The following is a 24,419-nucleotide window of genomic DNA, read 5'->3' on the forward strand; positions in this document are numbered from 1 at the left end:
TTTTCCTTATTATCCTTATCCCTACCCTTACTGGTCCGCGCGCAATCCATTTCACATAGGGCCCGCAAATGTTAGGGCCGGTCCTGGTTGTGCAAGTAAGGCATAGATAAGCTGTGTTATGACCATTTCCTATGTTTTGGTATGGGACAGTAGACTTCGAAGCTTAAACACATTGCAATAATTCACCAGCAAAATAATAACAAAGTAAAAGCTACCTAAGGGTGTACGCAATTAAAGTGTAAACAATTTATAAAGCCTTTAAAACACAATAACCAATCATATATAAAGGTATTTAATTTCATTATTTTTCTTCTATAGTTTCATAATGGATCAATGTGCAATAAGATGTTGCGCAAATGTTAAATTACGCCATTGAATCATTAAAACTTTTTCTTGTTGGCGAAGAAATGTCTTAGTGTACTGCTGTGAGACTAGTGAAGTAAACGGTGTCAAGTTTTTTTCCCATTGACGTCATATAGAAAATTTCATTCATAAAACATTCATAAAACATTCTAGCCAAAATTAACTTTTCGATAAGCTGGCATTTTCAAACCGATATAACGGTCGAACTCGTATATATATATATACGTACATACATACATACATACATACATACATACATACATACATACATACATACATACATACATACGAGAATTACTCGCTTAAGAGTATAGGATTGCTGACATTGTAATGTATTGCTGACATTGTAATGTATTGCTGACATTGTAATGTATTGCTGACATCGTAATGTATGGCTGACATTGTAATGTATTGCTGACATTGTAATGTATTGCTGACATTGTAATGTATTGCTGACATTGTAATGTATGGCTGACATTGTAATGTATGGCTGACATTGTAATGTATTGCTGACATCGTAATGTATGGCTGACATTGTAATGTATTGCTGACATCGTAATGTATGGCTGACATTGTAATGTATTGCTGACATTGTAATGTATTGCTGACATTGTAATGTATGGCTGACATTGTAATGTATTGCTGACATTGTAATGTATTGCTGACATTGTAATGTATGGCTGACATTGTAATGTATTGCTGACATTGTAATGTATTGCTGACATTGTAATGTATTGCTGACATTGTAATGTATTGCTGACATTGTAATGTATTGCTGACATTGTAATGTATTGCTAACATTGTAATGTATGGCTGACATTGTAATGTATGGCTGACATTGTAATGTATTGCTGACATTGTAATGTATGGCTGACATTGTAATGTATGGCTGACATTGTAATGTATTGCTGACATTGTAATGTATTGCTGACATTGTAATGTATGGCTGACATTGTAATGTATGGCTGACATTGTAATGTATGGCTGACATTGTAATGTATGGCTGACATTGTAAATTATTGCTGACATTGTAATGTATGGCTGACATTGTAATGTATGGCTGACATTGTAAATTATTGCTGACATTGTAATGTATGGCTGACATTGTAATGTATGGCTGACATTGTAATGTATTGCTGACATTGTAATGTATGGCTGACATTGTAATGTATTGCTGACATTGTAATGTATTGCTGACATTGTAATGTATTGCTGACATTGGTCTACACTAAGCGAGACCTTTCTGGGACTTTCAATTCTCCGTAATGCAACTCTGGAATTCTTGATCTAAATCAACAGACTGTTAGCAATGTTTGTTATTATGTCAAAGAATTGTAACACTTTATTGATAAAGTCACCTTTAAAAAAATAGAAATAAATCTTCGTCTTTTTATCAAGCGTTATGTTGTCATAAAGCGACATTTTTATCCCTATATTTTTTTCCGTACACATCTATATAGAACTATAATATCGAAATATGTATTTAAGCTTTCTAGTGTTGTGTATAACATTAAAAAAAAAATAAATATACTTATTGTGTTTTGTTAATATTAATTAATATAACTTTCTTCTATTTGAAAGAAATTGATAAGTATTTGGAGGGATCCAAGCAAGCAAGTGATATTGGCAAAAGAAGTAAGTTATTATTTATTTGCTATAGATCTAGACTTTGTCTTGTCAGGTATGTTCAATGAACTTCTCTGCTATAGATCTAGACTTTGTCTTGTCAGGTATGTTCAATGAACTTCTCTGCTACAGATCTAGACTTTGTCTTGTCAGGTATGTTTAATGAACTTCTCTGCTATAGATCTAGACTTTGTCTTGTCAGGTATGTTTAATGAACTTCTCTGCTATAGATCTAGACTTTGTCTTGTCTGGTATGTTTAATGAACGTCTCTGCTATAGATCTAGACTTTGTCTTGTCAGGTATGTTTAATGAACTTCTCTGCTATAGATCTAGACTTTGTCTTGTCAGGTATGTTCAATGAACTTCTCTGCTACAGATCTAGACTTTGTCTTGTCAGGTATGTTCAATGAACTTCTCTGCTATAGATCTAGACTTTGTCTTGTCAGGTATGTTTAATGAACTCTCTGTTATAGATCTAGACCTTGTCTTGTCAGGTATGTTCAATGAACTTCTCTGCTACATATCTAGACTTTGAACGGTCTTGTCAGGTATGTTCAATGAACTTCTCTGCTACAGATCTAGACTTTGTCTTGTCAGGTATGTTCAATGAACTTCTCTGCTATAGATCTAGACTTTGTCTTGTCAGGTATGTTCAATGAACTCTCTGCTATAGATCTAGACTTTGTCTTGTCAGGTATGTTGATGAACTTCTCTGCTACAGATCTAGACCTTGTCTTGTCAAGTATGATCAATGAACTTCTCTGCTATAGATCTAGACATTGTCTTGTCAAGTATGTTCAATGAACTTCTCTGCTATAGATTTAGCAACACATCCAACTCATGTTGCTTTGTTTCATTGATTTGATGTAAACGTTTAGATCATACCCAACTGAAATGGAACCAGGATTGCATAAGCTTTGATCATACCCAGCTGAAATAAAACCATCATTGTATAAGCTTTGATCATACCGAAAAAAAACATTATTCTATAAGTTTAGATCATACCCAACTGAAATAAAACCATTATTGCATAAGTTTAGATCATACCCAAATGAAATAAAACCATTATTTCATAAGTTAAGATCATACCCAACTGAAATAAAACCATTATTTCATAAATTTAGATCATACCTAACTGAAATAAAGTCATTATTCTATAAGTTTAGATCCTACATAACTGAAATAAAACCATTATTCTAACATGTCATTTGCACCAATATTAATTGACTTTGCAGGATCCAGCTCCAAGTCGTCACTCAAAAGAACTCGATCACATTCCAGGAAAGGTAATTCTCAGCAAACAGGGGAGATAGTAGTTTGGGCATCACTGAATTAGTCCATCAAATAGTCGTAATTAATTTTGTTTTTTCATTTAAAAAATATAAAGCTGGCGAAAGGTGACAATATTAACGCACAGTTGAATTCTTACAAAAAAGCAAAGCCCACGAACACAAAACCTATTTTATGAAATTCTTGAACAACTCTGTGGCAAAACATGTCTGCCTTTTAGTGTGGAGGCTTGAATTGGAATAGGAATTTGAGCAACTTAAAAAAAAAAATTCTGAAAAGGCCAAAATCTCCTCAGATATCTCCACTCCCTCCCACTCATTGGCGGATCCAGGGGGGGGGGCGGTAGAGGCGATCACCCCCCCCCCCACTCGGCCGATCCCCCCGAAGGGGGGGGGGCGGACGAATGTTAGTATAGAATTCACACAATTTGTATACGAATTTATTACTTATGTAAATAATATTATACTAATTATTTATATTTCAACCTATTTTTAGAATATTTCGCCCCCCCCTCTAGCATGTTGGCCGATTGATTTGGTGGGGTCGGGAGGGGGCGATGGCATTAATCCCGCCCCTCCCCCCATAAAACTTTCGAGGTGGGGGGGCGGTCCAATTTATTTGTAGAAATCACAGCTTGCTAACAGAACCAATTAAATATCTATATGATTAAAACTTGTTATTGATATTTTAACCGATCTTTATATTATGTTGTTCCCCTGTTGGCCGAATGAGTGTGTGTGTGGGAGGGGGTGCGAATACCTCTACTGCTCTTTCCATCTAAACCCTTTGAGTTGGGGGGGGGGCGGTCCTACTTTTATGGAGAAATCATTGTTTGTGAACAAAATTAGTTGAATTAATATATACTTTTTAAATTGTCGCTCCTCTTCTGGTATTTTGGCCGATTTGATGTGGTAGGGGGGGGGGGGGCGATTGCATGTACTGCCCTCCCCACTCTAGCCCTCTGAGTGGGCGGGCGGTCCTACTTTTATGGAGCAATCATAGTTCGTGAACAAAATAATTTGAATATCTTTATAATATAAACTACGTATTGATATGTGAACCCATATGTATATTATGTCGCATCACACTCTAATCTCAAATGTTATGATTAGTAAATATAAAATAAAAAAAGGTGGGAGGGCCGATACATGCAATCGCCTTCCCCCCCACCCCCCACCAATCAGACAAACCAATACTTTTTTTTTGTATTATAGTTACGAAATTACAAAATAATAAAATATGTCACTAATTTAATTTATATATGCTATAAATAAGATTCTTATATCGAGTCGCCCCACTGCCAAATGCAATCATTAGAAAAAAAATTTAAGTAGTTTCACATGAATTTATCATATAATTATTTTAAAAAAGACTTTGCTTTGGAAAAGTTAGAATTCAAACGAAATCTTTCAGTATAAGAGTCACGATTGAGATGAGTTCTAAGCCCGGGCAATGTTTTTATAGTCGCCTTTTTCCAACCTTTACACAATCTGATATTTTTCTAGTTAAATAAATTTGGGACTACAATTTTATTGAATATTATTTTATCGAAAAAAAAAACATTTTTTTTCGGCGGCGATCCTCAAAGCCTTAATCTAAAAATGTGGGGTATCTTATCTTTTCAAGGAACTAATCGGTTTTATTGGCAATGTATTAAGGGCCTATAAATTCATATTAGAATATTTTTTAACATTATTCAAAAGGTCCTTTTTTAATAGAATGAGCTTAAGGTCAGGAGAATGCGCTTCTTTAGTGAAGAATGCATTTGATTTTGATTTTATACACATCGGCACAATTTAGGCCATGTCGTGCCTGCATTCCCTTAAGGACTACTCTCTCTACATAACAAAGTTAGTGGCTGGGAAGGTACTGGGCTTTATCCGGGAAGTGGGGTTGTCTACGAAGATCTGATTTATGAATTTGTGAACATGTACTATTTACATTAGAATTTTACCAAATTATTAAATTTTTACTACCTTTACTATTTTAACTGTGAATAGACCTTGATTTTAATGATTTAACTGTATAGAATTTAGCCTTTTCCCATATTTATACTGGTATCTGGGGCAATCAACGATGATATGTTCCACGGTGAGGCGAGAGTCACAGTACTCACAAAGTGGGGGCTCGTCTCTCTTTATTCTCAAATATATATATATAGCCTGTACGCACCTGTATGCATAGGGTTAGTGTTTACTGGGCGTTAGGGTTTGGAAAAAAATCGCCCCCCCCTCCAAATTTCTGGATCCGCTAGTGCTCCCACTAGCCTACATAACACACTGAGCATTCTAAAAGCAGGAAATTTGTGTTAAACAAAAAACTATTAATAAAATTATTTCCAATCGCATAAATGTATTATTGTTAGTCTATTTATATTAAAACTTAATTACATGATAAATTCAAAATGATAGAAATAATAATAAAAATAACTTCACTCAATATTAACGACGTTTTTTTCAAACAAAAATTATATTAAACTTTTTAGATCTTGGAAGTTCTTCAAGTACCACCATGAAATATGAAGGTAAGGGATGTGATGTATCTAGTATCTATACTACTTTCAAAGTTCGGAACTATTGCACAAATCAGATATGAATGTATTAGACGAATGGCGTTTGGTACAATCGAATGTCTCATTTTCATCACTTGTTCCCCCACACCTTTACATTTTGTTTACCCCACACCTTTACATTTTGTTTACCCCACACCTTTACATTTTGTTTACCCCACACCTTTACATTTTGTTTACCCCACACCTTTACATTTTGTTTACCCCACACCTTTACATTTTGTTTACCCCACACCTTTACATTTTGTTTACCCCACACCTTTACATTTTGTTTACCCCACACCTTTACATTTTGTTTACCCCACACCTTTACATTTTGTTTACCCCACACCTTTACATTTTCTTTACCCCACACCTTTACATTTTGTTTACCCTACACCTTTACATTTTGTTTACCCCACACCCATACATTTTATTTACCCTACACTCTTACATTTTGTTTCCCCACACCCTTACATTTTGTTTACCCTACACCCTTACATTTTGTTCCCCCACATCCTTACATTTTCTTCCCCCACACCCTTACATTTTGTTTACTCTACACCCTTACATTTTGTTACCCTACACCCTTACATTTTGTTCCCCCACATCCTTACATTTTGTTCCCCCACACCCTTACATTTTGTTCCCCCACATCCTTACATTTTGTTCCCCCACATCCTTACATTTTGTTCCCCCACATCCTTACATTTTGTTCCCCTACACCCTTACATTTTGTTCCCCCACATCCTTACATTTTGTTCCCCCACACCCTTACATTTTGTTCCCCCACGTCCTTACATTTTGTTCCCCACATCCTTACATTTTGTTCCCCCACACCCTTACATTTTGTTCCCCCCACATCCTTACATTTTGTTACCCTACACCCTTACATTTTGTTCCCCCACATCCTTACATTTTGTTCCCCTACACCCTTACATTTTATTTACCCTACACCCTTACATTTTGTTTCCCCACACCCTTACATTTTATTTACCCTACACCCTTACATTTTGTTTCCCCACACCCTTACATTTTGTTTACCCTACACCCTTACATTTTGTTACCCTACACCCTTACATTTTGTTCCCCCCACACCCTTACATTTTGTTCCCCCACATCCTTACATTTTGTTCCCCCACACCCTTACATTTTATTTACCCTACTCCCTTACATTTTGTTTACTCTACACCTTTACATTTTGATCCCCACACACCTGGTCCATCCTTTCACGTTGTCTATCCAGCCTTTCTTCAGACGACCCATTCTTCTCTTCTCGTCCCATTCTTTGTGCTCCCTTCACTAAACCTTGAAGGATAAATTTTGAAAGTGAGTCATGTTTTTTAATATAACCAGCTCAGCTTTTGTCTCTTCAAGGCATTGAGGAGTTCCTCCTTTTGCCAGCCTGAATGTTGATTTGTAACAGTATAATCTGAACAGTTCCAGAATGTTGACTTGCAACAGTATAATCTGAACAGTTCCAGAATGTTGACTTGTAACAGTATAATCTGAACAGTTCCAGAATGTTGACTTTGTAACAGTATAATCTGAAGTTTTCTGTAGCTTGAATTTCTTCTTTGAGCCTCAAGTGTCCAACTTTCACAACCCTATAGGAGTACTGAGACCACTAGCAGAGAATACAGTCTTAGCTTAGAAGCTGATGTTAATCCTCCAGTTTACAGTTTACTCATGAAAGTGTATGTCAAGCTTAAACTTGTAAAAAAAATCTTGTAAAACTTCTTCAACTGTATACATCTGGTCCTATGTACACAAAAAACTAGCTCTTTAATTTTTTTCTACACTGATTGCCATGTCAACTGCTCTATCTGCAGGATCCAGTTTTAAATTAAGATCTTGTACCGGGTCAGCATTTTCTACAGTGTGTTCTATATCATATGCATACCTGAGATTGGAAATATGTCATCAGTTTCCATTATAATATGCTCCAGAAATATGTTAAAAAGAGCTGGAGAGAGAAAGCATCCTTGCCGCACTCCTATGGATGTCTAAAAACTTTCTCCAATTGGGTTGTTAACAACTGTTGAGCTATTCGCGTTTTGCTATAGGGCAGTGATAACATTAATAATGTTTGTATCTATGTTGAACTCCTTCATCACGTGCCACATGCTATCATGCCAAATCCGGTCAAAAGCTTTTTTGAAGTCTATGAAGTTGTGTATCAGTTTCTTTTTGTTTGAAGCCATTTTCCATTTAAAAGTCTGATGTTCAATATTTAGTGCTTCTATCTGCCACTTGCCTGCTCTCTAGGATTTTTATAAAATTTTGAGTCTGTTGAGAATTTTTATCAGTACTATCCTGTTGGGTGACTGATCAGACTTATCCTTGTAGAGTTTTGGGAGTGTATCGTTTCCTTTCAGCCATGTTTTATCGTCCCATATTTTCTGACAGATTGTCCTAAAATATTTTGTTATATGAGAGCTGCGTGATTAAAAAGTTCTGATGGTATGTTATCTATTCCAGATGACCTGACACTTCCTCTACTTCTGAGCCTAGTAGTGGAGCTTCGCCTACGTGTCCCAAGGTGTTTTGTTGAGTAGACTAGTAGTTGCGAGTTATCTTAAAGTCATCGCTTCCTCTAATTCTGAGCCTAGTAGTGGAGCTTCGCCTACGTGTCCCAAGGTGTTTTGTTGAGTAGACTAGCAGTAGTTGGGAGTTATCTTGAAGTCATTGCTTCATCTACTTCTGTTCCTAGTAGTGGAGCTTCGCCTACGTGTCCCAAGGTGTTTTGTTGAGTAGACTAGCAGTAGTTGGGAGTTATCTTGAAGTCATTGCTTCATCTACTTCTGAGCCTAGTAGTGGAGCTTCGCCTACGTGTCCCAAGGTGTTTTGTTGAGTAGACTAGCAGTAGTTGGGAGTTATCTTGAAGTCATTGCTTCATCTATTTCTGAGCCTAGTAGTGGAGCTTCGCCTACGTGTCCCAAGGTGTTTTGTTGAGTAGACTAGTAGTTGGGAGTTATCTTGAAGTCATTGCTTCATCTACTTCTGAGCCTAGTAGTGGAGCTTCGCCTACGTGTCCCAAGGTGTTTTGTTGAGTAGACTAGCAGTAGTTTCAAAACTTCAAACAGAATTTCATTTGCGCTATCCATGCAACACTTCGTGTGACCCATGATTAAACTACTCAAAGAACACGAAGTCTCGCTCGTATCGTGTAGGGTTGTTTACTAATTCTTTGAATGGAAGAGTGAATATTGGGAATATGTTCATAATAAATATATCACAATACTTTTCCCGACTGTCTTATTAATTAATATTTGATGCAAATATACAGATTATTTTATTAACTATGCTTTTTTTTTCTTTGTGTTTACAGTTTTTGATTACTATGACTCGCGTACAGAAATCATTCGAAAAGGTATGTAACCTATATATCATTTATTTTGTATTATCTGCTAGATAGATCTAGAAGGACATGTTTTCAACTTCCTGCCAAAGTTCGACAGACACAAGATGTTCGTTATGACTTTTTGGTTCATTTGTTGTTGTTTTTTAAGTCTCAAAACATTTTGTGCTACGACCTTGCAGAAATGAAATGTGACGCTTCAAGTTTTATTCTCTTCACTCAGCCCCTCACAGAGTTGTCTATAACAACTGTGCGATGTGTTTTTTCTCTTGTTGCTTTATCTATAACAACTGTGCGATGTCTTTGTATTAACCAATCAATGGCTTGACTTGCAGGTAAAGGAAGTGTTCCATCGTCTAAATTGAAAGTGAAACCAGAATCTGAGACTAACATAGAGGAAGGTAAATGAACGTTCAAGTAGAAACAAATTGTGAATAAACAATTGAACTGTCACTAGTTGATGGGCACATCTTAGTATGGCACTACACTAGTTGATGGGCACATCTTAGTATGGCACTACACTAGTTGATGGGCACATCTTAGTATGGCACTACACTAGTTGATGGGCACATCTTAGTATGGCACTACACTAGTTGATGGGCACATCTTAGTATGGCACTACACTAGTTGATGGGCACATCTTAGTATGGCACTACACTAGTTGATGGGCACATCTTAGTATGGCACTACACTAGTTTAGGTCACATATGATCCTAAGGTTCTGTTGCCTAGACATTCCCTTTACGAATGTGTATAATTTCCTATTGACATTCTAGAATTTGTCGACTACGACACGGAGTCAGAAGTGATACAATTTGTACCCAGCAAGCGAGCGCCACATTTGGATGAGGTAAATGAGGATGATGATGAAGCCTTGAAAGAGTTCAAAGATATCCTAGACAAAGGTCGCTATGCTATCACCAAAAATGGTCTCTTGGCCTACGTCAGCAAGACACTTGGTGTGATTGCCCCAAAGCCTTCCAAATATACGCCATATTCCGCATCTGGTGAGTTGTTCCATTGGTTAGTCATTCAATGAAACGTTTGTCTTCTTTGTTCTGAAGTAGAAGGAATGTTCTATTGTGTTATATAAACTCTAGTAGAACTATTAGCTATAAAAACACTGAACATTTAGAAGCCTAGATATTGAGGCTTCAAGGCCTAAAGACTACATGGAAGATTTGATGTTTGTTAGCAAAAGTGAACTCTTTGGAGGAAACTAAATCAAACACTCATAAGTTTGACCTGAAAAACAAAACAAAAATGTCACTGCAAAACAACACTGAGTAACAAATCAAAAACATCTTCAACATAAAACAAAAATTGTTTGTCTCTTCTTATAGACATGCCAGAGCAATGGTTAAAGAAACAATTTGCATGTGAATCACTCTATGACTCAGAGTTGTATACTGTATGTGACTATGGCAACCTGGATGATCTCTATTCAGATATTGAGGAAATTTCTTTAGCGGAATATAAGGCACCAGTTATTAGTAAGTCAAGGCTTTTTTTTCACGTCAACTTTGCCTTAAAATCTAAGATCAGTTGATCTCTGTAGGCTAGTATCATTTCATCTACTCTCAGTGTCGAGAGTCTCATTCTGGTCTAGTCTGGTCTAGTGTCAGTCTGGTCTAGTCTCAGTGTTGTTTTTGTGTGTTAAAAACACTTTGTGACAGTGTTGTTTCTATGTGTTTCGAATGTCTTGTTGTCATATCAATTGTTAGGCTTGTGGTTCAACAAATTAAATACCCACTTAATCTTCTCATTTTTCTGATGAATTGAATGCAAATCATTTTGAAAACAGTTCAAAGTTTATTATAACCCAATTCTGTCCTGCTCAAATGTTGGTCCCGACAGAAAAAAATTATGTTTTGCTACCAGGAAAACTTCATGTCTTGACAAAGAATGGAAATGAATGATAATTAATGATAGGTTACTATTCAAGGTTTAAAGTCAATAATGAGGGTCACACCATTGACTTTCAACGGTCAAGAACTAGTGATTGCAAAAATAATTGTTTCCATATTTTATTTTTCTGTTTTCTTTGTTTTTCTTTTTTTTTCACTCTAGGGGGCACTGGAAAGGGTTTGTACCTTTGATGGCCCGGCATGCTGCAAGCTTGGGTGGACGGCTTCACTGGTAGGGCCTACTGTTCCAACTCCTAAATCACTCATATCTAGTTCGTTCCTAGAGTCATGACCTGGAAAACCCCTTTAGCTGGCAAACTAAACCTTGTGAGGGGCTGGCTTTAGCGTGGAACAGGTTGGTGAAAGGCTTTCTCGACTAAGGTCACCGAGCAGGTCGGAAGATTCCCAAGATGGAGTACAATCTCCACATCTTGAAGACCAAGGTGAACTACCTATTTGAAGGTACTCGGCTGTGGTCAGTGTGGTCAGGCATAGAGAGAGATGGCGCCACCATGCAAATATCAAGCCCTCGTTACACCACATGAAATGATGACCATAAATAAACTCTTACCAGCTCGGCCTTCGCCCGGGTTACCAAGGGCCGCGCCTTCTGTCACAGACCAGGACGTAGGTGAAACGTATATTACTGGTTCACAAGAAAATAAAGAAAAATGTCAGGAAAAAAATGACTCTAGGAAGATGGAATGTGAGATGATGAAGAGGTCATAGAAAAGTTGAAGAGCTCACGCCCAGACTGAACAGACTCTGTTGAGACATGAACAACAGGCGATATAACCGAAGAGGGACATAAACTGTAATACTGCGAGATGTTCCTAAACAACGAGTCGGGTTTCTTGTACACAGGGACAACATCAACTGTGTTGCGTTCTGCTAGCTTATATCCAGACACTGCCAAAGAGGGAAGCGACTCCTATCAAACTAATGATCGAGGTCTGCGACTACTAGAGTTTGCAACGTAATCTCAAGTTGACTAACACATTAAAATGCCCCAAAAAGTCGGAGCTGACATTGGAAGCGGCCATGACCTTGTTATGATGCCAAAATATGGCCCTCGGGCCACATTCGGCCCGCGACGTGATTCCATCTACACAAAGTGTAGAAAATCCCCTCTCCATCAAAAAAAAAAAAAAAAAGATAAAAATGTAGATTTCCCTACGTTGGTGTAAATGAATTAGTACCTATGATAAGCCAACATATTTATTTTATAAAGACAGAGTGGCTCTTTTTAAAGAACAGAACATTCAACAGCTTTATGAAACAAAAAGATAAGGCGGCATACGAGGATTGAGATGCCTGTGTTAGATTGCACCCTAGAGTGGAGGATTGAGATGCGTGTGTTAGATTGCCCCTAGAGTGGAGGATTGAGATGCGTGTGTTAGATTGCACCTAGAGTGGAGGATTGAGATGCGTGTGTTAGATTGCACCTAGAGTGGAGGATTGAGATGCCTGTGTTAGATTGCACCTAGAGTGGAGGATTGATGAAAGTATTTACCAAAAAGAAAAAAAAATTATTCGTCTGTAACGAGTTGCTTACGTCGGTGAATGGATAAAAAAAAAGTGCTTGCTAGCAATTATGGAAGAAATGTGTCCTGAAAAGAAAAATGCTGTTGAAGCTGTGAACATTTCTCATAACAATTCCAAGGCAAGTGAAAGATTTTGGTAAATAGATCCATTCCAAATGAACAGACAATAGAGGTACCGCCCAAACAAACATCAGTTAGTAGCTACGAGGAACATGCATGGGACCACCACTAGCAAAGTCCAGTCAACGAAGTTTCAACCATCACAAAGGATCTTTCTCTTCCTTGGGAGAAACTCTATTGGGAGTGACTACTGATGGTGCCACTAAATGTGGTTGACAGCAAGAGAAAAAGTGTCGAGGCACATATCACTGAACTTCATTGAATTAATCACCAACAAAATCTTTGTGGCAAGATGTTCAGTCATGTGATGATGATCGTGTTCTATGCCATTGAATATATTTAAAAGTTGGTTTATAAAAAACTTTCATGACTTATTGTAAGTACTGGATTCATGGGTTTCTAATAAAAAGGGTTAATTGCCTTTTTTCTGTTATTCACCTTTTTGTACACTAGTGTCGAAAATTAAAATGGCCCACCAGCCCAATAAGGCTGAGTATCACTGTAGTAAAGCTACAGACATATCCTAAAATTCTATGGCCATATCACAAGGTCCTCAGGGCTCGCAAAGACCTTCCTTCAGGGAACAGTAACAGGAAAAGAGGCAGACAGAGAAAGCGATGATAAGACAACATAAACAAAGTGCACAAAAGAAGGGGGTGCACTAATCCTTTTCTTTAATAGTCTGCGTAACTAGAAAGTAATAAGAAAATAAAAGCTACGTCTAAAGCAGTAGGTCGCAACTTGAACCCCCTCCCTCTTCAGAAAATCCTGCTGGCGCCCCTGGTGGTGCCCCAACAGCTAAGGATCAGATAAAGGAGAAGTTGTTGAATGTCTGTTTCCCGATCTCTTCGTTTCTTTATTTCTGTGTCTCACCATGACATTTATTTCACTATTTCTTTATTTCTGTGTCTCACCATGACATTTATTTCACTATTTCTTTATTTCTGTGTCTCACCATGACATTTATTTCACTAGTTCTTTATTTCTGTGTCTCACCATACATTTATTTCACTATTTATTTATTTCTGTGTCTCACCATACATTTATTTCACTAGTTCTTTATTTTTGTGTCTCACCATACATTTATTTCACTATTTCTTTATTTCTGTGTCTCACCATGACATTTATTTCACTATTTCTTTATTTCTGTGTCTCACCATACATTTATTTCACTAGTTCTTTATTTCTGTGTCTCACCATACATTTATTTCACTATTTCTTTATTTCTGTGTCTCACCATACATTTATTTCACTATTTCTTTATTTCTGTGTCTCACCATACATTTATTTCACTATTTCTTTATTTCTGTGTCTCACCATACATTTATTTCACTAGTTCTTTATTTCTGTGTCTCACCATGACATTTATTTCACTATTTCTTTATTTCTGTGTCTCACCATGACATTTATTTCACTAGTTCTTTATTTCTGTGTCTCACCAAACATTTATTTCACTATTTCTTTATTTCTGTGTCTCACCATACATTTATTTCACTATTTCTTTATTTCTGTGTCTCACCATGACATTTATTTCACTAGTTCTTTATTTCTGTGTCTCACCATGACATTTATTTCACTATTTCTTTATTTCTGTGTCTTACCATGACATTTATTTCACTATTTCTTTATTTCTGTGTCTCACCATACATTTATTTCACTATTTCTTTATTTCTGTGTCTCACCATACATTTATTTCACTATTTCTTTATTTCTGTGTCTCACCATGACATTTATTTCACTATTTCTTTATTTCTGTGTCTCACCATACATTTATTTCACTATTTCTTTATTTCCTTATTTCTTTGTATCACTATTTATTTATTTGACAATTAACTTGTTTCCATATATTTTGTTGCACTGTTAATTTATTCATTTCCCTATATAATTGTTGTCATATTTAATAATAATAATAATAATAATCTTTATTGTCCGTATGGAAATTTGTCTTACAATTTGTGCATTACCTCAAACAAAAAAACATTATAACTATAAGAAACCAAAGTGTACATTCATTCAGACTCACTCATAATTTACATGTGACAGAGTTTATACCAGATTGTTCTTATTTAATGATTTGATTGCCAGGGGAACAAAAGAGTGTTTGTGTCTGTTTGTCTTTGCTATCAGTGTCTTGTATCTCTTTTGTGATGGTAAAATCACAAAATCCTGACACAAAGGATGACTCTTTATTTCGAGGATCTTGTTAGCTTTTTTATAGATGTTTGTCTCAAACAACTGCCCATATGGGGTTTGTTTTTTGCCAATGATTTTTACCAGCAGCATTTAGGATTCTATAAAGTTTATTTTTATTTTTAATGCTCAAATTGCCATACCAGGCAGTGATATTGAAACTTAATATATTGCAGATATGAGCGTGATAAAACATAGCCAAGGCCTTTTCGCTAACATTAAACGAGGACAGTTTTCTTAGTAGTCGTAATCTTTGCTGCCCTTTTTTGCTGATATAATCAGTATTTGCAGTAAAATGTAGTTTATTGTCTAGGATAGTACCAAGGTATTTAAATGTTTGCACAATTTCAATAGTCTCTCCAGCTACAGAAACAATATCATTTTCCTTCTTGTCCCTACGAAAATCGATTATCATTTCTTTGTTGTTGTTTTTTTACATTTAATAATAAAAAATTATCTTTACAGTATTCTTCAATGTGTTCTAATTCTTTGAAATACTCATTTACGTCTGAGCTCTCTGAGAGCAGGGCAAGAAGAGCCGCATCATCAGCGAATTTTGTGAAGGAGCAAAAAGGACTATCGGATTGAAAATCATTGGTGTACAAAATGAACCACAATGGCGATGTCACAGCCCCCTGGGGCGCCCCTGTATTAACTATGCGTTCATTTGATATAACATTGTTTACCCTAACCCTCTGAGATCTCTGGGTCAAAAATTCATTAGCCCATAATATTATGTATGGACTAATTTTCAACGCTTTCATCTTTTCAATGAGTAAATGAAGTTGTATAGAGTTAAAAGCTGATGAGAAATCAATAAAGAACAATCTTACATAAATGTTTGGTAAGTCCAGATGTTTGTAGACACAATTTAAAATATTTAGGATGGCATCGTCTACCCCTTTACCCTTTTGGTAAGCAAATTGTAAAGGGTCTAACTTATTACAAAGATTATTCAGAAGAAACATTTTAACCAATTTTTCTAAACATTTAGACACAATGGAAGTAAGTGAAACAGGTCTATAGTCATTCATTTCCTTCGGTTTGGAAGCCTTTGGCACATGTACAATTATAGATGACTTCCACACAGGTGGTATCTCATGGTTTAGTAATGAAGTAGAAAAAATATATAGGAAAGGTTCAGCTAGTTGTTCAGCACATTTATTTGTATTATAAATTATTTATTTCCCTATGTATTAATATCCCTATGTATCTGAGTTATCTATTTATTTCTCGTCCTATTTAGAAAAATTGGGCATGTCAAATGTCGCGAAGAAAAAACTTGGTGTCCTAGATCAAGAGGAAGCAGAAAATTGAAGACTTCTGAACAGCGGTGGGCTTGGAGAACTTTGATGCCTTTGTAGTAAGTTCATATTGTAGTGAATTGAGTTTATCGTTTATATTGTAACATTTATACAGAGGTGATGTAGAAAAATGAACGGATAGCTTAGCAAGAGATTTTTCTCCAGCAGTGGGAGTATATATGCCATAACCCATTGCAAATAACACAGAAGTTTGCAATGATTTCAGCGCTTCAAATAGAAAGTCCTACAAACTTGAATAACCAAATGTGATTTCTAGTTGTTTAGTAAATAGTTATTTATTTAGCTGTTTAGTGTGTGAGTAGTGTGGGATGATTGTGTGAGTAATTTGTGTGAGTACTATTTGAGTATTGTGTGTTATGTGTAAGTTTGTGAGTAGTGTGTGTTGTATGTGAGTAGTTTTTGTGTGGTGTGTGAGTAATGTGTGAGAGAAGTGTCAGTCTTGTGTGTGGTGTGTGAGTAGTATGTGATTAGTGAGTGTGTAGCATTTGTGTGGTTTGTGAGTAGTGTGTATGGTGTGTGAGTAGTTTGTGAGTATTCTGTGCGTAATGTAGGAAGCGTGTGTGGTGTGTGAGTAATGTGTGCGGTGTGTGTTTAGTGAGTGTAATTTGTGTTTTGTTTGTGTGTTGTGAGTAGTGTGTTTAGTATGTGTGTGGCGTGTTAAGTGTGTGGATAGTACATGAGTAGTGTGTTTATAGTGCCTGTGTAGTGTGTGTGTGAGTAGTTCGTGTAGTGTGTCAGTAGTGTGTGTTTAGCGTGTATGTAGTGTGTGAGTAGGGTTTGAGTATGGTGTGTGTAGCGTGTTAGTTTAGTGTGTGATTTAAGTGTTAGCATTATGTTAGTAGTGTGTGTGTGTGTGGTGCGTGAGTGTGTGTCAGAAGTGTAGGGTTTTATTAGTTGAAAGAAACCTTAAAAAATAACCTTTTGGTTTGTTTTGTTTCAGAAGTATGTCGACCTCGGAAGTGTTTTTGTTTGGACATTTCTCTGTAGTGGTGGCCTTCAAACATCTGAATGTAATCACATGGACTGAAAATGTTGATAATGAGCTCACTGATAGAGTTGCAGAGTTTGTGCTTGACATGTTTTTCTTCCTAGAACTGGGGAGAAGGAAAACAATGGAAGGTGTTTCTAGAATAGTCAAAATATTTGAAGCCAGAGCTCTTTATACATGTCATTTGTCTTGTATTTAGTTTTAGTGAAGTCACAATTTGGTCAATTTGTTTTAATTAGAAAGGAAAACATCAAATAGATTTTGATGACTTTTTAGATGAATGTTGTTTTTTTTCTAAAACATATGATAATTGTGTTTGGAACCCAGAGCAACTTTTGAATGACAATGATTAACATGTGTTCAATTTTATACAGCTATCTTTGAAACTATCCTTTTTTTCTGTTTTTATTTTAAATATATTTTGAATATGTTTTTAAACTTATAGATTCTGTTTATACATTTTTTTTATTTAAAAAAATGATAAACCTTTTATTTTCGATCTGACAGAGATTCTTTGACTTGTTTGTGTTCTGTGCATTAAGTTAGCATACATACATTCTAATCAGATCTTTGAACATTAAATATTTAATATAATTAATGTACTTTCAATTTTCAATTCCTATATTATTAATTATAATATTCATTGAAACAAATATTAGACGCATTTCTCCAGGCAAAAAGAAGGACAATTAGCAAAATTTTTATCTTTGTTGAACGTTGCAAAATATATAGGTCACATGAAACATTGAGCTGCTATAAAAATGTCCTGAATCGAAGATATTAGATGTCTTATTATTAGTAGTAATAGTCATGGGCTTAGCCAGGGGGGGGGCGCTTGGAATCCCCCCCCCCCGAAATGAAAAAAAAGGGGGGGAGGTCGGAATTTAGTGACTGATTTTTTGTTTGATTTTGTTTATTTTAGGTGAGATTTTAATACTAATCCATCACTTGTCACAGCACAGCCAAGAGGTTTTTTATTTTAAAACCCCCTTCCAAGGGGTTTTGCAGTTAAATTCCCCTCTTCTATAAAACAATACCAAAAAAAAATGCAAACGAATATCCCCGAATTCCAAGAGCACAGTTAAGGAAGATTTTGATTTTAAACCCCCCACCAAAATTTACGATAAATCCCCTCTTCAATATCAAAAAAGCAAATTACAAACTCAAAATTCTATGAGTGTAACCAAATGGGGTTTTGAGTTTAAACCCCCCGCCTGCGGGGTTTGAAGCTAAAAAATACCTTTTCAATATAAAATAAAAGCAAATTACGCACTCAAAATGCTATGAGCATTTAAACCCCTCATTAGAGGAGTTTGATGCTAAAAAAAAACTTCTTCAAAATTAAAAAAAAAGCAAATTACACACTAAAATTCTTTGAGTGTAGCCAAGCCAATTGGGGTTGTGAGTTTAATCCCCCGCTCCTCCAGATTAAACATGAATAAGAAACGAAATAATGCATGTGTGCAATGTTTGCGGGATGTTGTAGAGAATGAGATTTCTATTATGTTTGTCTGTCACACAAGTTGGCTGGATATTGTAAAGAATACTGTCACATAACCACACTAGCGGATCCAGAACTTTGGAGGGGGGGGGCGATTTTTTTCCAAACCCTAACCCTAACGCCCAGTAAACCCTAACCCTCTGCATAAACGTGCGTACAGCACGCACGCACGCACGCACACACACATATATATATATATTGTTACGTATTTCTGATTTTCTGGCTAAATGTACTAGGCACACAAATAAAAGAAACACTGCAAAGAACTTGACGACTCAACTTTCAGCTTTAAATAACTTTATTGAATTATAACTATAACAATTCGTCACTGTAACATGTAGCGTATACGTCTTACATCGACTGTATCGACTGTAACGGCTCAAGTCCACTCTCTTCTACTGTCTCGCACAGTAGAGAACAGTATCGACGACTGTACTGACCCTTTTCACATGAACATCTCTGGTTTATAAAGAGTCCCTAATCGCTTGTCTATTGTTGCAAAAACACTGCTAGTACCCTCTGGAACAACATGGGAGGAAACATCACATCCTGTTGTTGTTTATACATGTCGATTCCAGAGTATGCCTGCTGCAGTGTCATCTCGCCGAGGTCACACGTAGTGACCTCTAACTGTCACTGTTCATTTGTCACAATGCCCCCCTTCGTAAATCTGTTCGTCCTCTGGAACAACACGTGAGGCACGTCCCATCCTGTCTTTGTTTACATGCATAGATTCCAGATAACACTCGGTGCTGTGTCATCTCGCCGGGGTCACACATAGTGACCTCTACCTGTCACTGTTCATTCGTAACACTGCCCCCTTCTTAGATCTGTTCGTCCCGAACAGATTCTATTTCACCACGGTACTGATGGAGTCGGTCAACGTGGACAACCTTCAGCTTGGACCGTGGACTTTTCTGTATCCGGTAGACCACGTCGTTTATTCTTTTTACGACACGGTATGGACCTTCCCAGTCTCTTTGGAGTTTCGGGGATCTGCCTTTTCGTCTCTGTGGGTTATAGAGCCACACTAGATCATTCTCATGGAACCCCGACGTATTGGCCCGTTTGTCATACCTCGTTTTCATCAGGTCACTGTTGGTCTTGATGTTTCTGCGGGCCAATACATGAGCATTCTCCAATCGTCTTCGGAGATTGGTGACATATTCAGTTGAAGACACTGGCGTATCTCTCGGAATCCCAAATAACAGGTCACATGGTAGACGAAGCTCACGACCAAATAACATCTTCGCTGGGGTATATCCTGTGGTGCTATGAACGGATCCTCTGTATGACATGAGGAACATGGGGATATGGCTGTCCCAGTCGTCTTGTCGGTCATCAGTAAACTTAGACAGATGTTGTTCTAGGGTTCTGTTGAATCGCTCCACCATCCCATCAGATTGCGGATGGAGAGCTGTCGTGTGAGTCTTTTCGATGCCAAGTGTCTTGCACATCTCCTGGAAAACTTTGGACTCGAAGTTCCTGCCCTGGTCAGAGTGCAACTCATTAGGTACACCAAAGCGACTGATCCAGTTATCCACGAGTGTTTCGGCCACTGTGATAGCTTCTTGATTTGGTATGGCATAAGCTTCTGGCCATTTGCTGAAATAGTCCATGACTACCAAGATGTATTTGTTTCCTTTCTTGGTTTCAGGAAATGGGCCTGCTACATCTATTGCGATCCTCTCGAATGGAACACCAACATTATACTGTTGCAAAAGACCCCTAGTTTTGCGTCGAGGGCCTTTTGCTGCCGCACATATGTCGCACCTTCGACACCATTCCTCTACATTCTCTCTATATCTGAACCAGTAGAACCGCTGACGAACCTTTTCCAGAGTCTTATTGACACCAAGATGAGATCCGCTAGCGCCATTATGCATCTCTTTCAGTACTTCAGCAACTCTCACCTTCGGTAACATCAGCTGAAGGCGATTGGATGTTCCATCAGCAGATTCCCAAACTCTTTTGATGACACCATTGACTAACGTCAGCGAGTCCCACTGAGCCCAGTACGCCTTGGTGGCTACCCCCTTCTCAGAGATGTCTTTCCAATCTGGCCGTTGTCCATCTTCTTTCCATAGAAGAATGGGAGCCAGATCTTCATCTTGCATTTGGTCCTCTCGAATCCTTTTATCACACCAGGGTCCGGAAACATCTACTCCGAGCCGAAGACAATTGACAGCTACCTCCTTTTCTTCAGCCCTCTTGCAGTGCTTACATTCTGCTTTGCAGGGTCGTCGAGACAGTGCATCAGCATTTTGGTGAATTTGCCCTTTTCGGTGCTTAGTTTCAAATTCATAGGTTTGAAGACGTTCGATCCACCTTGCCACCTGACCTTCAGGGCTCTTAAACGAAAGCAACCATTGCAGAGCTGCGTGATCTGACCTTAAGATAAATTTCTGCCCGTATAGGTACTTGTGGAAATGTTTTATTGCATCCACAGCAGCCAGCAATTCACGTCTCGTCACACAGTAGTTCCTTTCAGCTCTCGATAGGCTTCGACTGAAGTATGCGATGACTCGTTCAGTTTCATCCACCTTTTGGGACAAGACTGCGCCTATTCCAGTGTTGCTTGCATCTGTGTCGAGTATGAATGTCTTCCCTAGAATGGGGTAGGCCAATACTGGTGATGAGGATAGTGTGTTTTTCAGCCTCTCGAAAGCTTCTTGACATTCAGATGTCCAAATAAATGGCCTCTTTTGCTCTGTCAGTTGATGAAGGACCTTACAGATGTTTGAGAAATTTGGCACGAAACGTCGGTAGTATGTACAGAGTCCCAAGAAACTTCTCAGCTCATGGATATTACTTGGCGTAGGCCATCGTTTCACTGCCTCAATTTTGTCAGGGTCAGTGCTGACTCCGTCATTTGACACAATGTGACCAAGGTACTTAACGTTTTTCCTGAATAAGGAACACTTCTTTGGGCTGAGTCTCATTCCCGCACTTCTTATCCGTTGAAATACTTCCTTCAGATTTGCAAGGTGCTCTTCAAACGTTTTGCCAATGACAATAATGTCATCAAGGTAAACAAGGCATGTAGTCCAATGAAGTCCTCGTAAAACCCTCTCCATCAATCGTTCAAAGGTGGCTGGTGCGTTGCAGAGACCGAATGGCATCACAGTAAATTGCCAGAGGCCATTGCCAGCAGAGAAGGCGGTTTTCTCTCTATCATTGGGATGCATTTCAACTTGCCAATACCCACTCTTTAGGTCGAGAGTAGAAAATACCTGGGACCCTGCAAGCGTGTCCAAAGTATCGTCGATTCTAGGAAGTGGATAACTATCTTTATGTGTGACTTCATTCAGAGCTCTGTAATCTACACAAAATCGCATAGATCCATCCTTCTTCTTTACTAAGACAATAGGCGAACACCAAGGACTATTTGAGGGCTCAATGATTCCTTGCTGCGTCATGCCCTCTATCATGTCCATAGCTTCTTGTTGCTTTGCTAGCGGCAAGCGACGTGGTGGCTGTCGAATCGGTCTGGTGTTTCCAGTGTCTATTCGATGTTGTACCATGTTTGTCCGTCCGCAGTCTGTTTCATCAGATGGCAGAATATCTTCAAACTCAATGATCAACTGTTCCGCTTTGCTGAACTGCTCATCTGATAAATTCACTTTCATTTCTGTCAGGAGCTTGGTAATTTGTGGATTGAAAGGTTTGGTGGAATTAACGATCGTGATATCATTATTACAGTTTCTTATCAGGTCAAGAGTATTACATATTGCGATGGGGCTGTCTTTCTCTAGATGTCTCTCCTGTAGGCCGAGGTTCATGATTCTGACGGGCACCTTTTGATCTTTTCCGACAAGGACCAATGTTTTTCCTACTGCCATTCCGCTGTTGTCATTTTCAATGCCTTCCACTATCGCCGTCATCGTTGCAGTTTGACCATGCTCTAACTTTCCCCATATAATTGCTTCAGACTGAGCTGGCAAACTTGTATCTTCTGTTAAAAGGATTCTTCTTATTTGACCATTCTCTTCATCTTCATCCCCGAGCAAGGGAATCTCAACATCACCACATTTCAAAGTACCACCTCCGATGTTCAGAGAGAATTCACATTTCTGCATAAAATCGAGCCCAATAATACAGTCATCCGTAATGTTAGCGATCAGAAATTCATGTATAAATGACTGATGCCCGAGCTCAAAGTTTATATTTGTCAGTCCATGTATAGGCATCATCTCTCCACTGGCCGTCTTCAAGGAGTAAGAGTTCACTCTCTTGATTTCGTTCTTTTTGACAATGTCTGGACGAATGACTGAACGTGAGGCACCAGTATCTAGAAGAAAACGGTAATTTCGAGATCCAATTCTACCATTGATGTACAGACTTTTATTCTTCCCTAACACAGCGACTGGAATTATAGTTGCAGGGGCTGTCATGTTCTTGATCGCCGATTTTTGCCCCATAAAACCGGCGAAAGTTAGTTTCCCTGGTAGACATGAGCACCTGACCTTGCATCTGTCTCCGGTCTGTGCTGATACTCTGTTTGTCGGGGAAATCTTCTCGTGCAGTTCCTTTGTAGATGGCCAGGTTCTCCACAATTCCAACAACGTACACTGGTTCTATTCTGTCCTTCTTGCTTCTTATTTGGTCTGCGTTCTTCTAGCACTTCAGTTATCCTTCTGAGAAGTTGTGTAAGATCTTCTTCTTGGACTTCCAGCATACGCCCATGATGGATATTCTTAGAGGCGTCTTTGGCGGCTTCATAGGAGAGGGCGTAGACCAGAGCTTCGCTGGATTTGCGCTTACCACTGATTCTTATTGCCTTCTTCAGTTCTGGATCTCGAATAGCATCAATGAATGCATCAGTGATAATGACGTCCAGAAAGTCTTGTGCTGCTGTTGGATATGCCAAATGAGCAAGACGTTCTATGTCCGCCTCTAGCTCTTGCAAGGTTTCACCGGAGCGTTGTTGTCGGGTTTTCAACTGAACTCTATAAACTTCTTGTAAATGTTCGTCTCCGTAACGGAGCTCCATAGCCTTAACAATGGCAGCGTAATCTTGTTGATTTGTTATTGACTGAAGCAGTTCTGCTGCCTTCCCTCTTAAAGCTAACACCAGAGCAGTCGCTTTCTCTTCTTCAGTGTTCCAGTTATTAACCTTGGCCGCTGCCTCAAACTGTCTTTTGTAAACAGTCCATGAGATGGATCCATCAAACACAGGCGGCTTTATCTTCCCAGAGATTTCGGGAGCTAATGTTTTTGTTCTAGTACCCCGTTCCTTACTCAGTTGTTCTTGGACATGAGTTCTTATCTCTTCCATTTCTTTTTCCACAGTGTTGACTCTCTGGTCAATCTTCTCGTTCATAGAGCTCATCAGTACATTTACGTTTTCATTCATGGCGTTTATTTTCTTGAGGCTCTCCTTCATTAAGTCCATCTGGCCCTGCATGTTACTCAGGACCTCTGTCATATCTGGGTTTAATTCAAATATGTATTCATCTGGATCTTGATCTTCCTCAATAAGGGCCTGTCTTAGGCGTTCTGTTAGTGTTTCTTTGTTACCATTGAGCTGCAGACCTCTCTCACGAAGTTCTTGCCTTAATTCTTTGACCAACAGCTGGTTAAGTAGTTTCCTCGAAGACATTTCAGCCAGAAAACATCCCACTTCTGACACCAATTGTTACGTATTTCTGATTT

The 24,419-nt window shown here is 38.0% G+C and overlaps 1 protein-coding gene across 2 annotated transcripts in view; it reads left to right on the forward strand.

Annotated features, from left to right (window-relative positions):
• Positions 1-17,767, forward strand: part of LOC106061804 (uncharacterized) — a 32,748-nt gene extending 14,981 nt beyond the window's left edge. Inside the window, exons 8-16 of one of the 2 annotated variants that reach the window (XM_056036773.1) lie at positions 1,945-1,998; positions 3,226-3,276; positions 5,766-5,804; positions 9,160-9,201; positions 9,525-9,590; positions 9,966-10,196; positions 10,533-10,682; positions 16,197-16,313; positions 17,216-17,767. In XM_056036773.1, the coding sequence (XP_055892748.1) occupies positions 1,945-1,998; positions 3,226-3,276; positions 5,766-5,804; positions 9,160-9,201; positions 9,525-9,590; positions 9,966-10,196; positions 10,533-10,682; positions 16,197-16,267 (704 nt within the window). In that variant the 3' untranslated portion in view covers positions 16,268-16,313; positions 17,216-17,767. Of the gene's footprint in view, positions 1-1,944; positions 1,999-3,225; positions 3,277-5,765; positions 5,805-9,159; positions 9,202-9,524; positions 9,591-9,965; positions 10,197-10,532; positions 10,683-11,259; positions 11,329-16,196; positions 16,314-17,215 lie in introns of those variants that run through there. The other variant, XM_056036774.1, reaches the window with a different exon arrangement.
• Positions 17,768-24,419: the final 6,652 nt, after the last annotated feature.

The sequence above is a fragment of the Biomphalaria glabrata genome, chromosome 7 (assembly GCF_947242115.1).
Source record: "Biomphalaria glabrata chromosome 7, xgBioGlab47.1, whole genome shotgun sequence".
NCBI lineage: Eukaryota > Metazoa > Mollusca > Gastropoda > Planorbidae > Biomphalaria > Biomphalaria glabrata.